The sequence below is a fragment of the Artibeus jamaicensis genome, unplaced genomic scaffold (assembly GCF_021234435.1).
Source record: "Artibeus jamaicensis isolate MK-2021 breed Jamaican fruit bat unplaced genomic scaffold, CSHL_Jam_final contig_1998, whole genome shotgun sequence".
NCBI lineage: Eukaryota > Metazoa > Chordata > Mammalia > Chiroptera > Phyllostomidae > Artibeus > Artibeus jamaicensis.
Window position 1 is genome coordinate 2217763 of NW_026521407.1, and position 14581 is coordinate 2232343.

A 14581-nucleotide genomic window follows, 5' to 3' on the forward strand; every position below is an offset into this window, starting at 1 on the left:
ATGTTAGTACAGGATCATCATCTTTTACTTTCTTTCCATTCACTGTGAGCTATGATTAAGGCTTATTCACACCTGCAATCGTTTACATGGTATGGTTCAAAACTTTGTAGGCTTTGCTATTACTTCATCAAGCATCTTTGGATAATACAAGGAAATAAAAATTAATGTAGACTTGTCTTTAATTTTTTTATTTTTGTTTACATTGTTGTTGTACGGGAACGCCTGACTTCTGGCTCTATTGAATATTTAAGAACCCATGAGACACACAGCTCCCCCTTTAAACTAATAAGTCCTAAATGAAATGCTATAAATAAAGCCCCTGATCCAAATCCAGTTAGTTTTCATGCTTGATAGCATTAATATTGCCAAATTTTCATGGACCAATTTAACAGTAATGCAGTCCCCAAGCTGAACTATGGTAAGATTAGCAAAACTGCAGCTTATTATTGCTGATCGCAACCACCCACCTGCATTATCGGATGTAACACCCACTGAAGAAATATGCTGGGTAAATGCGTGTCCGTATATGTGAACTGTGACTCACGTGTAGATATATTATGGAGCATATGCGCAACACCAAAACTAAAGTTCTGCCGACACTTCCATTACAGATTACACATCCTTTTGCACATACTCATGCATTAGAAAATATATGGTGTTCCCCACAGAACGTCTTAGAGGCTTCACTGGTTTCTAAATACCCATTTGGATTTGCGTGGCTAGTTCTCGTGATTAATCCATACGTAGTGAAGGTCTCAAATTCTTCTCTGTTCTGTACAGTCTGACTTCCTGCCCATCTCTCCTTTTGTCTCCTACATCTAGCCATAACTCAATGTACAAATATTCTTTTTTTCCTCCAAGGCCCTGGCAGTGAGTGTAATAGTACTTACCGAATGTCATTAAATCTACAGAACAAATGATGGGTCGGGTAAAGAGAGTTTCCATTTATCATTCTTTTAAAAAGTTTCTCCAACTAGATCTTGAGTGTACAAGAGATATATGGAGCCCCAAACTGAGTTTTTGCTAACTTAGAACCCTGTTTACTAATCATATAATCATGCTAAGAATAACAAACTGCCAAGGGACACTTAGGGATGCCATTTGCACAGAGAAGCGCAGCCTAAATGATCAGAAATGGAACCAAACTGAGCAGACACTTAGAGCACAATCGCTTCAACACCTGTAAATCCAATAACCAAAAGGGCAGCAGAGCTGAGTAATATTCCCAAAATGAGCTGCATCTGTCAGTGGTGGGCTGGACAGGAAGATGCCTGTGGGAGCCAATTGAAAAGTTCTTTTTTCCCCTCTCCTTCAAGGAAATGGTCCTTTATGATGCAGTTTTTCATTTTGACCAGTAGGGTGGGCTGCAGCGTGTAGCATCATCCTAGTTCTTAAAAAGGAAAAAAAAACCAGAAAGGTAGCCACCATACAAACCCTCCCACTCTATCCTCTCCCACCCATACAAAAAAAAAAAAAAGAGTTGAGATTTTTAACCCTTCTAGGTTCCACATAAAGGCATAACTCCTGGACATTAACAAACTGGAAGGCTGGCGGCCACAAATATAAACCAGATAATTGCGTATGTGACAACACACACTTCATAAAGCAAATTACAGCCCGTCAGCAATCATTCTGGCGTTACACTAACGCATCCAATCTACCACTGTTATTGTTCAACTGCTCCTAAAACGGAGCCTGCTGAGTTAGTGTATTTTCAATAATAGTGGCATCTGACAGAATTCAAAACATGTAAACCCAGGCAGGTATTTGGTAATACGTGGATGAATATACTGTAAAATAAATGCATCTACCAAATGACAACCAGGCAATCACAACTTGGAATTGTTTGTTCATGGTCCCGTTTTCCCTGGACCACCATATTCTCAGTATTTTATCTTTTGCCATGAAGCGGTTCGGCTAAATTTTCAACATGTTTTGACTTATAGGAGAGAGTCAGTGATAGTAACAATAAAAACACAATAGCTTCCTGAACTCCTACTGGGTACAGGCTCTGGGTGAAGACTCTTTGTGTACTACTATCTCATTTAATCCTCAGAATAATCCTGTGATGTGTTATTAACCCAAAGCTGAAGATAAAGAAAGTGAGACACAGAAATTAAATAACTTACCCACAGTCACATAAGTGACTCAAGAGTGGCAGAGCCGGGCTTTGACCCCACCTTGTCTGATTACTAAACTCTTGTTCTAATCCACTGAGCTGCACAGTCCCTAAATCTGCATGCTTTATAAATTACCATCATTACTCAAAGGCAAAGCACACTGAAGGCCTTGGATTTATGGCGCGCGCCATAAATTATTCTTTTTACCTCAGTAAAGTAAACCTATAATAAAAAGTATAAATTACGATAAGTAGTAGTCATACTAGTAGTCACATTAGGTGTGAAACCAACAGACAAAGCCAAGTGCGGTCAAAGAGTTGTTTACGAGGGTGCGGGTCGGACAGAAAGGCTCAGATTTACTGCAGCAGGTGCTGTCGCGGTGATGTTTTAAAATACCACTCTTTGGCATGAATTTCATGCTTACAAAATTTAATAACAACCGCTTTGGGCTTAGTCAGGTCAATGTATTAAATATTTCCCAGCACCTCCTGTTTGATTTCCTCAGATCCTCCGTGTTTCGACACTGCTTCACAGAAAATGAACCAGCACGCTCCACATCCAAACACAGCTCCGACCTGGCGGAGTTAAACAATGTGTTTCCCTTCCGGCACGCTCGTGCTGCAGGTCTCATAATAGGGAAACGCTTTGAAAAACATGCAATGCCACATAATGCAGTGATTTTATTACTATTGCTTCATTTTGCTCTTTCTTCCCATCTTTTCCTTTCCCTTCTCCCAACTGACAAATGGCAGTAAGACCTTAGCACCCACTTCTCGTCCTGATGGATTCTAGGATCTTCTGTACCCCAGTTAGTTTACCAGCATTACTTCATTTGGGGGGAAACTGTAAAGCTGGTTGCATGCCAATATCTCCTGCTAAATTAGAATGAGACCCATGCTCTCCAGACTATGAGTAACTATAAGAAAAGTTTTACAAACACCCAAGCAGTAAAAATGAAACAATATATACTAAAGAATGATTATGGGTAAGATTAGTAGGCCTGAAAATGTAAGACATGTTTTAACTACTGAATAAAAGGTGAGTTTTCTTTGTGATATAGACCTCCCAGACCGCTGTAGCTGTCATGGCCAAGGGTGACAAGATTTAGCCTCTCCATACCCCCAAACCACCCCAAACAGGGACCCCTGTTCATGTATGAAAATAACATCTGTGTAACAACATCATCAACAACCACACCTCTCACTACCTACAATTCTGTTCAATGTTCCATCCCTTTTGGAACAGAAGAGTACCTCCTTATTTTTTTAGTTTATTTGTCCTTTTTTATTGGGTTGTAACTAACACAAGTAAACTGCACAAATATTGAGGGTAAGTGGTATCGCTTTTGAAGGTTGGGAAAATGCCTTTTGGAGATGAATTGTGACCAAGAACTTTTCAGGCTGGCAAGTGTTAAATACACATCAGTTGCCAAGGACAGATGGGTTCAAAGTTTCCACCGTCAGCCTCATATGAGTCAGCAGCAATCGGAAGCTTTATTTTATACATCATGTAAATCTCCTTATCCATAATGAAGTAGTTCCTTTCTTGTTTTAGCGATCTTTCAGCCTTCCTGGTAAACAGTAACTATTAAAGAAGTGTCCAAGAGAATTGTGCTGATGGGCAGCATAGTATAAAATTAATGCATTAAAATAGAATTGGGCTCGACCATCACATGATGTAGCCTCCAAATATTAAACAAATTTACCGCGTTCCAAGTCCAAGAGCTTAACCTATTGTATTTACCAAAAGCAAACGAACAAAAAACCTTTTAAGCAGAGAACAAAAACAAAAACAAAAACTGTATTCAAATTAGCCACACATTTTCTCTCAACATTTTGTGTCCAGAACATGGAAATTCATTAGCGGCTAAATTCCTGGGGCAGACTAATTCTTATACCAAAATTCTCTGTTCAGAAACTGTACTGCTTACTTAATTTTCTGCATTGTACTAGGGATAACACTATATAAGAGAAATAGTGTGTGCTATTTTTGTCTCAACAAAATTTCCTAGACTTGTCAAATGAACTTAAAATGGTAATTAATTTATCAATTACTTGATTTTCCTTGTCATCTACATCAAGACAAGAATCAGAGGTTCTATAAACTTTTAGTTACCATATACGGAAAAATACTGAGAGCACAAAAGGTGTTCATCAGTCAGCATGAGTATTATATGATACTATTTTATTATTTACTTTTAAATTCGTGTTTAAGTGGTACCACAACACATCTACATGCTGCTGGTTCTCCAGGAACACAACAGAGGCTGCTGCTAATTTTTACCATCATCAGGGTATTGCCCATAAATTCATATGCAAAAATTAATAACTAAGGAGGAAAAACATGGAACTGATATGACAATATCAAATCATGATTCTACTGAAGAAGAGCTCAGTGCTGTGTCAAATCAAGGGTTTTCTGTAAACTTCTTTCTTAGATAAAAAAAGTTAAGCATATCCAGAGCAAAAGTTACAAATGTTATAGAAGACGCATAACGAGAGCTCGTCTTTCCCTTCCTTCTCTCTGTTCTCCCCAGAGGCACCCACTGTGAAGTTCCTTGGGTGTCCCGTGAGCTTTCTACCTGAACATAACATGTGTCTGGGGGCACGTCTTTTTCTCTCTCACTAATAGTAGCACTTGTTCTGTTCTGTACTCTGCTTTTTTTCCTAATCCTTTACCCTTGAGTTCGCCCCACATCAGCACATATAGATTTGTATCATTTTTCATTTTAACTAATTTTAGTTTAAAAAGAATACATTCGTGTGGTAAAAATACAAATAGTACCAAGGGACATGAATAATGAAGATCTCGCTTCCACTCACACTGATAACCCCTCACAGAGGTTACCACTGTTAACAGATTCATGCGTACCCCTCTGAAAACACTCTACACACAAATAAAAGCAAACACACGTGTATGTGTGTGTGGACAAACTGTACAACGTTTGTGCAAATTGCTCTTTTCACTTAGCCTTGGAAAGAGCTCTCCATGTTACAAATATATACGTATTATGTTCTTTTAAACTCTATTTAGCATTCCATTAATGGATGTGACATCATTTATTTAACTAGTCCTCTACCGCTAGACATTTAGGCAGTTTGGAGCCTCCGCTATTCCAAACAATGTATAATAAACATCCTTGTACGTAATATATTGTGTAGGGAACACAGAAGGAAGCCGCACCTGATTCCAATGATTTCTTTTTTCACCCCTGTGAAAGTCAGTTCTTTTTCTTATTTATCAATATCAGCTATTCCAAGATTGGATATTTACAAATGACATAAAAGTTGTAGAAAATTTTAACATTAAAAAAGTGAGTCTATTGACTTTTTTTAAGATTTTAAATTTATTTTTAGAGAGAGGGGAAGGGAGGGAGAAAGAGTGGGAGAGAGACATCAATGCGTGGTTGCCTCTCCTGCACCCGCTACTGGGCACCTGGCCCCGCAACCCAAGCATGTGCTCTGACTGGGAATCGAACCAGCAACCCTTTGGTTCACAGGCTGGCACTCAGTCCACTGAGCCATACCAACCAGGGTGGGTCTATTGATTTCTTTAAAATCTGTCTTTGACAGTAGTTGCAAAACAGTGCATTAATTGAAATATGCCTATTCCACTCTTTAAAAAAAACCAGTAGACGTATAGGAAGTAAAATATTTGAAAAGGTATCAAAGTCAGTAATTAACTTCAAAAACAATTTGTGTGTATATTTACTTTCTACAGATTAATTTGTATAAAATGAAGCAAATAAGGAAAGGGGGAAAGGCCTAAAGGAAGTCAAGTCACGAAAGCAGCTGTCAAGATTGTTGATGCTAAAAGGCTGGGCTAAAGCCAAGGCAGGAGTATTTGTCCTCTGTGCACTTCCCCCCGCGAAACCCCCAAAAGCCGCGGAAAGCATTCTGAAAGATTTCTTTTTTAAAAGTAGTATAGGTTAGGCTATTCTAGGTTCATAACCAACACTTCTGTTTATAAAATATTAGCATTCCAGGAATAGTGATAGAAAGATACTTAACAATAAATTACAAATATTGTAAATTCAAACTTTTTCTTACATTTGCAAACACATCATAAATTTGAGCTGTGTTTCTTTGTATAAATCCTACTTACAACTGTGCTAAAACCTTTTGGCATGAATGCAAAGAGTATTTTCATAAATAAACTTAGTAAAATCACTGTGCACTCCATTAATTCAAAAACACTTCTCTTGAACTTCAAAGGGAAACCCTTCTCTCCCTTTTTTAGTGCAAAGATGGTGTTTCTCTGCTGCTTTAATGGTTTGCTTCTTGTAGTTGTCATAACTACATGCTCCAAGTATGTGATAGTCAGAGACAAGAAGTTAAGTGACATCCATGCTTCAATTCAACATGTCTCAGACATCACAGAGCAACAAGCTCATAAATCTAAACTCTGGAGGGCCTACCAATAAAAACTTCTGCACACAAATCCTTCAAATGCAAACCTCACAAATTTATACATGGTGAATTACATGGCCGCGCATCAGAGTTCAGCTGGAATGAATGAATTTTCTAAAAAAAAAGATATGTGAAATATGAGTACATATTGTGGATTCACTTGCACAGATCTACTTTGAAACGTAAAAATAATACCTGCTACCACTTTAGTAAGTGCCAACCAAGTGGCAAGCACTTCTCATGAATTCATCGAACCGAAACTCATAACAACTCATAATAACTGTTGAGTAGATGTTATTAGCAAGACTTTGTAGATGAGGAGGTCACGTCACTTGCCGTAGCTCACACAGCTTGATGGGTAGAGGAGAGGGATTCGAATTCAGGTCTGACTTCAAAGCCCATCTGTGCTCCTTCATCACATAAAACACTAAACTCAAAAGAACCATTTAAAAAAAAAGCTCACTATGTTATGTACTTTTTTTGTCCGATGCATAAAGCATTATGCATTTAGAAATAAAAGTATAATGTGACATTTTTTACTCATCTTAACCTGGATTTCTTTTGCTTTTACCTTTGTGTTACGAGTCATTTTAAACATGTACAAAAGTTGACAAAATTGTGTGAGACACTCTGGTGTGCACATCGTCCAGCTCCCAGAAGACTCAACCCGTGATCCGTCTGGTTTCACCCACAGCCCCACCCTACTTTTTTCTCTCCCCTTTCATGTTATTTTGAATAATATGTCAGCCATCTGCTGCTTTATCTTTAAATATCACAGCAAACCTCTTCTAAGATAAAGACTCTTAAAAAATAAGCATAATACCATTGTCGCACCTAAAAAATTAACAGTAGTTCCTTAATAACAAAGCATCCAGCCAGTGTTCAAGTTTCCAATCCTCTCATAGATACCACTTTTTATTGTTCGACTCGGGATGCAAATAAGGTCCACATATAACTCGATATTTCTTTTAAATCTCTTTTAATCTATAGTTAATGTGGCTTTATAATAACATTTCCCTCACTTGCTTTGCACTATTTGCTTTTGGCAAGCTATATTTTTAGGGATAAATTTACTTTGACAAGGGATATAGGCTTGCCATTTCAAAACAAGCTTTTTAGTATTCATGCAGTGAAAAATTCTCACATTGAAATATACTAAATAATCTTCTCGGAAACCCTCTATGCTACCCATGCAGAGTCTTCAAGGTGGCAAGAAATTTCACGGGCCCGTATCTACCACTATCACGAATGCAATGTGAGTGACCCCTGGACCAAAAAAACAAAATAAAGGATTTTGTTATATATACTTAAACATTTTCATGGTTAAAAAAATTTATTTAAATGTTGTATCATTTGTTTAAGGCTCTAGGTCCAATTTTTCTAATATTATGAAGATGTTTTCATTGCAATGAAATTTAAATTTAAAGTTATAATTTAAATTTTTGATTAAACAATAATTGTCACTAATTAACTTCTTTTACCAAAGGGGAAGCTAAACTAAATGAAGTGTATCTGTTCTCTTGATGCCATAAAATGATAATGCCATCCTATCTAAAGGCCAGAACCAGTGTTACTGTTAAGATGTCTGATCAGTCATCTTTGAGTCGTCTGATTGCTGAAATGGTACAAGTTCTATGGTAAAGAATCCAGTGAGTTTTCTTTGCAACTTTAAATTAAAAATTAAGTAGACAAAAAGTCCTTAGAGGAAGCACAACTTGTCTTACTAAAAATAAAAACAAGGCCTTCCCATGTTCTCCAATCATACTTGAGCTCATTAAAAGAGGCCTTTCATTTATGTCCCTTCTCCGGTAAGTAATAAATATTTTGATTATGTTTTACTTTTTCTGTGTTTCATTCTTCTTTAATGAACATGATTCAGGAAGTTGACATTGGACCAATAAGAAAATTTGGGTGGAAATGTTGAGGGGAAGAGAATTACCATTAACACTATCATAGGTTTAAACTACATTTTCTTACTGTTTACAATGTCCAGGTTTTGTGCTAGGGTTTACCCCTATGACTACTAGTTCACATAACAACCCTGCAGTGAAGCAGTAAGATTTAGTCGTGAAGAGTATGGACTCTGGAACTACTAACGAGTACAGGGCTTCTTATCAGGGTAGTGAAAGTGTTCTGAAATTAATAGTGGCAATAGTTACACAGCTCAGTGACTATGCTAAAAACCACTGACATATACTTTAAAAGGGTGAACTTGATATGGCTAAAAACCACTGACATATACTTTAAAAGGGTGATATGTGAATTATATCTCAATAAATGTTCATATATATATATACATATATATATATATGTTTTTTAATGTGTTCTATAGAATTAGACTGACCAAGTTAGAATCCTTGAGAAGCATGACCTTGAGCAAGATTCTTAACCTCTCTGTACCTCAGTATACAAATCTGTCAATAGGGATATTAATAGCATCTATTTCATGGGGATGTTCTGAGGGTTAAATAAGATAATGCATGTAAAGGACTTATCGCAGTGTTTGGCACATCCCTGTTTTACAGGTAAGAAAGCCGAGGATCAGAGAGATTAAGCAACTTGCTAAGGTCAAATGACCTTTACCTAAATAGTGTAGTTGGGCTTTGAACCTGGGTCTGTCAAGCCTCAACATTTATGTTCTCTCTACCATTCATGTTTCTTTTCAAGAACAGGGATAAGACCCTCCCTAATACTATTAAATGGTTACTCCTCCAGCACATTAAACCTTGGATTGAATGGAAAACCTGGGACTGATAAGAAAAACTTTGCTTTCAATCCTTCTCTGCTGTGTGGGCAAGCATCCTCCTCTAAAGGCTGTTCCTTCCGTACATGGTACTGAATTATCACCATAAACAGATGTTTACACCTTTGCTACTAGAGGGCTTTATAGATAAGGGATCTTTTATAATTAAGGACCATTTTTCTCCCAAGCACCAGATTCTGGTGTAGTGCAAATATCCTGACGGACACAAATGTGTATTTAGTGTGCAGAGTTGGTAAAATTCATTCCATCGTATTCCTACACAGGGGATCCAGCCATTGATAAAAATGCTAGGAAGGTTTGGGACCATCATTCTGTGCTTTCTCACTCCCTTCCCAATACCACCTAGTTTTCCAGGGCTTTTAAAATTGTTCTGCCAGCTGATCTCTCTCTTATATATTCCTATTCTTTTCATAATCCAAAACTGTGGTATAGAAACTTATACAGACCTGTTACTACTTGCACCCACTCTCCCTGTTTCAGAAGCACACAGTGAGCCAAGACCTGATCAAAAGGGCAAGGTAAAAGATTCTCCCTCCTCCCCCCCAAAAAAGAATGTCTGAGGAGGAGCGAGGCTGGGGGAAAGACACAGGGCTATGGGTTCTTCTACTTGATCTTTCCTTACATTTTCTTTCCAAATGAGCAAAGACTTTGCTACACACACTCAACCATGGTCAAGAAGCAAAAAGTCTTCTGTTCTAAATAAACTCTTTTCGATTGTCTCCTTGGCTGCTCTGCCCCCCCTCTAAGAGGAAGGCCGAGTAGAAGCTGCCCGGTGCTGGGAGACGGTTACAAGACTCTGGTAACACGAGCCCTTTGTCTTTCTAGCCCCAGATAGTCTCTTGTGTTAGACCCCAAAATTATTTTCTCTTCCCAACATATTATTATATCACATCTCTGACACTAATTCTTTATTTCTCCTTTAGGTAATTAATTCTATCCTCACAGTTCCATTCATTTCTGCCAGTTCACATTTGTGTTTTGGCCCCTGTGGATTTAGGTTAACATCTGTTAAACCCGGAACTGCGGGGCCATGCCCTGAATAGCACATCTCACATTTTACAAAGCAAACTGCTACATTATGACGTATAATTCTTTATCTTAATCTATGTTTTTAGCCACAAATGCTTTAGGACAGTGATGTATCTTGTAAAAACACATTATATTATTTAAAATACTAGAAATAGTGTGACTTTCTAAGAAACTTGAAAAATACTTTTTTATTTGTTAAAGTTGACTTTTAAAACACTTGAAACACACAAAAACAAAGTATGAGCTAGGAAAATTAAAATTTTACTAAACACAGTATCCTCATTTATAATTTGCATTTCTTTAAGGCATAACTGTTCACCGGAACAGGCTACCATGACAATATGAAGAGTAAAAAAAAAATGAAAAAAGTTTATAATTGGTTTAAAAAGTTATAGTGCAAAATAACTCACAGTTATAAATTTGATTTACTGTTCTCTGTGATTATCTGAGAAGATAAAAACGTTCACTTCTAATAAGACAATTAACATTCAGAATGATGTGTCTGACATTCTGAACCAGCGCCCTGAGAAGACGGACCGCACACAGTTTAAACGCGCCCCCTCGAACAGCGTGCATTCTGAAAAGGAAATATTTTAATTTGGACCTTTTAAAAATGTGTTCCAGCCCCATCCTTTTTTTTTTTAAGTCTTGCACACAGCTGTCTGCTGTACTTTTTAGAATCACGCCAGATGCTGGGTTCATCAAGCAAAAGCAGGGAAACAATGGGTTGAAAGTAATTAGAAGCATGGAGGCTGCAGCGAGGCTCATATTAAAATGTGATAACACTGTTCTAGTGGGAATTTCAACACTGCTCCATTTCTGACATTTCTCTCCTGCCAGACAGGCAGGCTGCGTGGCAGAGCGCTGTGACCGAGGAGGTAACACACCGGAATTTATTTCTGGAGCAAATGAAGGATTAGTTGAGTTGGGGCCCTCCCAGGGTTTTTATTATGGACTTGGCCGCCACCATTTTACTTGAATGCTGGTAGGTCCCACTGGCATCTAACAAAGCTCAAGGAATAAAAGCATATTATCGCTTCAGTTCTATAAAATAATCTAGCACCAATCCACTCAGAAAGATGACGCATCATAGAGCCTCTTGTTGCTGAAAAGCAGGGCAGGGGGCCCAGCAGGACGAAGGTTAATTAAACACTCCACTAACTTTCCTCGGAAATGGCTAATGCCACTCTGTGAAGAGGCTTATTTAGAAGGGACAGAAGTAAACAATATCATCTCCACATTCTTAGTGTAAACCATAAAAAGTCAGAGTACTCACCTTGGGGCTGAAAATCCCAGTAGTATCTGAAATACAAGGAAAAGAACAGAGGTCAGTCAAACCTGTATGTTTCAGATGGGTTGGCGTGCGGCAGCTCTGGCCCCCGGCCGGCAAACCTGCTTGCCGAATCCTAACTAGGTAAAGCCACCACCCACTTTGAGAAAAACCGAAGGGCTGTCCGTGAGATTTGAAGATTCTCAAAGGCTCGAAAGCAGCATTCATCTCGCCATAGCCCCCTGGATATTTCTGGCCGCACTGCTGGAAATGCCCTGACCAGTTTGCTAGCTATGGTCCAGAGTGTCTCATCAGGCACCCTGCAGGCTTTGGGCAGGACAGGTCTTTGTTGTGACAACCTGCATTGTGTATTGCAGGACAATCAGCATCACTGGTCCTGGGTATCAAATGCCAGTGGCCCCTCTGGTTGTCACAATAACCAAAACATTGCCCCCAACACATCCTCCAATACTTCTAGGCCTAAATTCTTAACTTTATAGATGAAGCATGAACAACTGACTCAAAGGTCATCGAACATTTTAGTGTCTCTCGAAGTCCGCCATCTCCTTTTTCATTTTGGGAAGTGACTGGCAAAACTGATAACCATCGAAGTCTTAAAACTAACGAGATGGCAATGGTGGGAAGGGCCATTTGTAAGTTACTCATCTGGAATCTGAACTGCATTTCCCCCACAGAAACAATGTTTTATCTGGTGGCTACCCACAAAAGTCTATTGTACTCTGGACTCCATTTCCTCCTGTCTTCACAGGAGCCTTGTAGTATTTCTACATTGATTTTCTCTTGTGTATATTCAACCTCTTCCTCTCAACTTGGCCCTTTTCACCAGTGTTCATGCTAATACAACAAGAAAGCAAACCCTCCCTCGCCCCTTCATATTCCTCCATCTACAGTCCTCTTCGTCTTCACACTGCAGTGAACTTTTCAGAAGTGTTGTCTGCAGTTTCTCCCTTTATCTCCTCACCTCCCGCTCACACCTCAACGTGCTCCAATTTTGCCTACAATCACCACTCACTAATTCTTGCTGGCGACATGGAGACCTGCATGCCACTCAACAGAATGAGCATTTTTCTATCCTCATCTTGACCTCTCAGGAGTGACCACCCCCTCCCTACCTCCCTCTAAAGAGTCACAGTTTTTATCAAATTCTTAAACAAATCCATAACCCAAAAATGATTAACCAAAGGGCAATACCTAGATTATAATGGTGTGTCTTCTAGTATATGTGTGACTGAAATAATGTGTGCCTATTTTAGGGAGAAACATTGGCCCAGTGAGTATCTAAAAGTTATTTCTTTCTTTTTAAATTCTTAAAATTTTTTTTATTGATTATGCTGTTACAGTTGTTCTATTCCCCCCTTCATTCCCCTCCACCCTACCCCCCATCCCCACCATTACCCCCCCTTTAGTTTATGACCATGTGTCTCAAGTCCTTTAGATTCTATATTTCCCATGCTATTCTTGCCCCCCCCCTTCTATTTTCTATCTACTGTCTATGCTACTTATTTTCTGTACCTTCTCCCCCCTTCTCCTCCTCCCACTCCCCTGTTGCTAACCCTCCTTGAGATCTTCATTTCTATGTTTCCACTCCTGATCTAGCTGTCCTTTTAGTTTGCTTTCATTTTAGGTGTGGTTGTTAATAACTGTGAGTTTGTTGTCCTTTCACTGTTCATGTTTCTTTAACTTCTTTTTCTTAGATAAGTCCCTTTAACATTTCATATAATAAGGGCTTGGTGATGATGAACTCCTTGAATTTGATCTTATCTGAGAAGCACCTTATCTGCCCTTCCATTCTAAATGAAAGTTTTGCTGGATAGAGCAATCTTGGTTGTAGGTCTTTGGATTTCATGACTTGGAATACTTCTTTCCAGCCCCTACAAATTAGACAAATATATGAAGGTGAAACTAATTGAAATAAATGGAATTGCACAGGACACCAATAGCAATGAAAAGGAAACTGGGACTCAAATCAATGGAGTGGACCAGAAGAAAGCAAATAATGGCCAAACAGAAAAGAGTCAAGAAGCAAGAATTCAAAGAAATGAGGAGAGTCTTAGGAACCTCCAGGACATCTTTAAATGCCCCAACATCCGAATTATAGGGGTACCAGAAGGGGGAAAGGCACAGCCACCAGTGGAAAACTTATATGAACAAATAATAAAGGAGAATTTCCCCAATCTGGCAAAGGAAATAGACTTCCAGGAAATCCAGGAAGCTCAGAGAGTCCCAAAGAAGTTGGACCCAAGAAGGAACACACCAAGGCACATCATCATTACATTAGCCAAAATTAAAATGAAGGAGAGAATCCTAGAAGCAGTAAAAGTTATTTCTTAACAAGGTAAAAAGCTAAGGAAATAGAGAGGAAGATTAGTGGGGAGGATGCTGCCATAATCCAGAGATAAATCGATGGTAGATTATCAGAGGAAGAGGAGGTGGAGAAGCAACCTCACGACTGGCCTTTCTTTTTCCTTTCCTAGAAGGGCTCCGGGCTGGCAATCAGGTGAAGTGAAATGTAAGATACTTGGGTTAGATGGCAGGGGAGTTCAGGATGGCTCTGACATCTGCAATGGAAAAGGGGTGAGGGAATAAGAGGAGGAAAGGGTGGGGAAATGTAAAGTTGCAACAGCTGGGGAGGCACCCGTGTGGAGGTAGGAACATGCAAACAGGAGCTGGCCATGACTTATAAATCAGTTATACGTATTAATTTGCGCGATGGCACAACGGGTCAATCTCCGCTCAGCAGACAGTGGGGTTCCACTCTGCACCTGGCTGCTGTGAGGACTTTTCCATAAAATTCCTTTCTGCCAAATGCAGCTACTCAAGCTAATCATCAAAGGGTTGAGGTATTTGACAGCTTCTCTGACTAATTTCCAGCTTCTTCGGAGGCACTGCTGTAACCCCCATTCCAATCATTACCCAACCTCTAAATCGATGTAAATAGAAATTAGGGTGTGAGCATACGCAAGGGCCT

At 39.0% G+C, this 14581-nt stretch overlaps 1 protein-coding gene across 1 annotated transcript in view; it reads right to left on the minus strand.

The window, feature by feature from the left end:
* Nucleotides 1-14581, minus strand: part of SKAP1 (src kinase associated phosphoprotein 1) — a 264494-nt gene that overhangs the window by 196902 nt on the left and 53011 nt on the right. The window contains exon 3 of the mRNA XM_037149888.2: nt 11599-11624. Coding sequence (XP_037005783.1) covers nt 11599-11624 — 26 coding nt within the window. The remainder of the gene's footprint in view (nt 1-11598; nt 11625-14581) is intronic.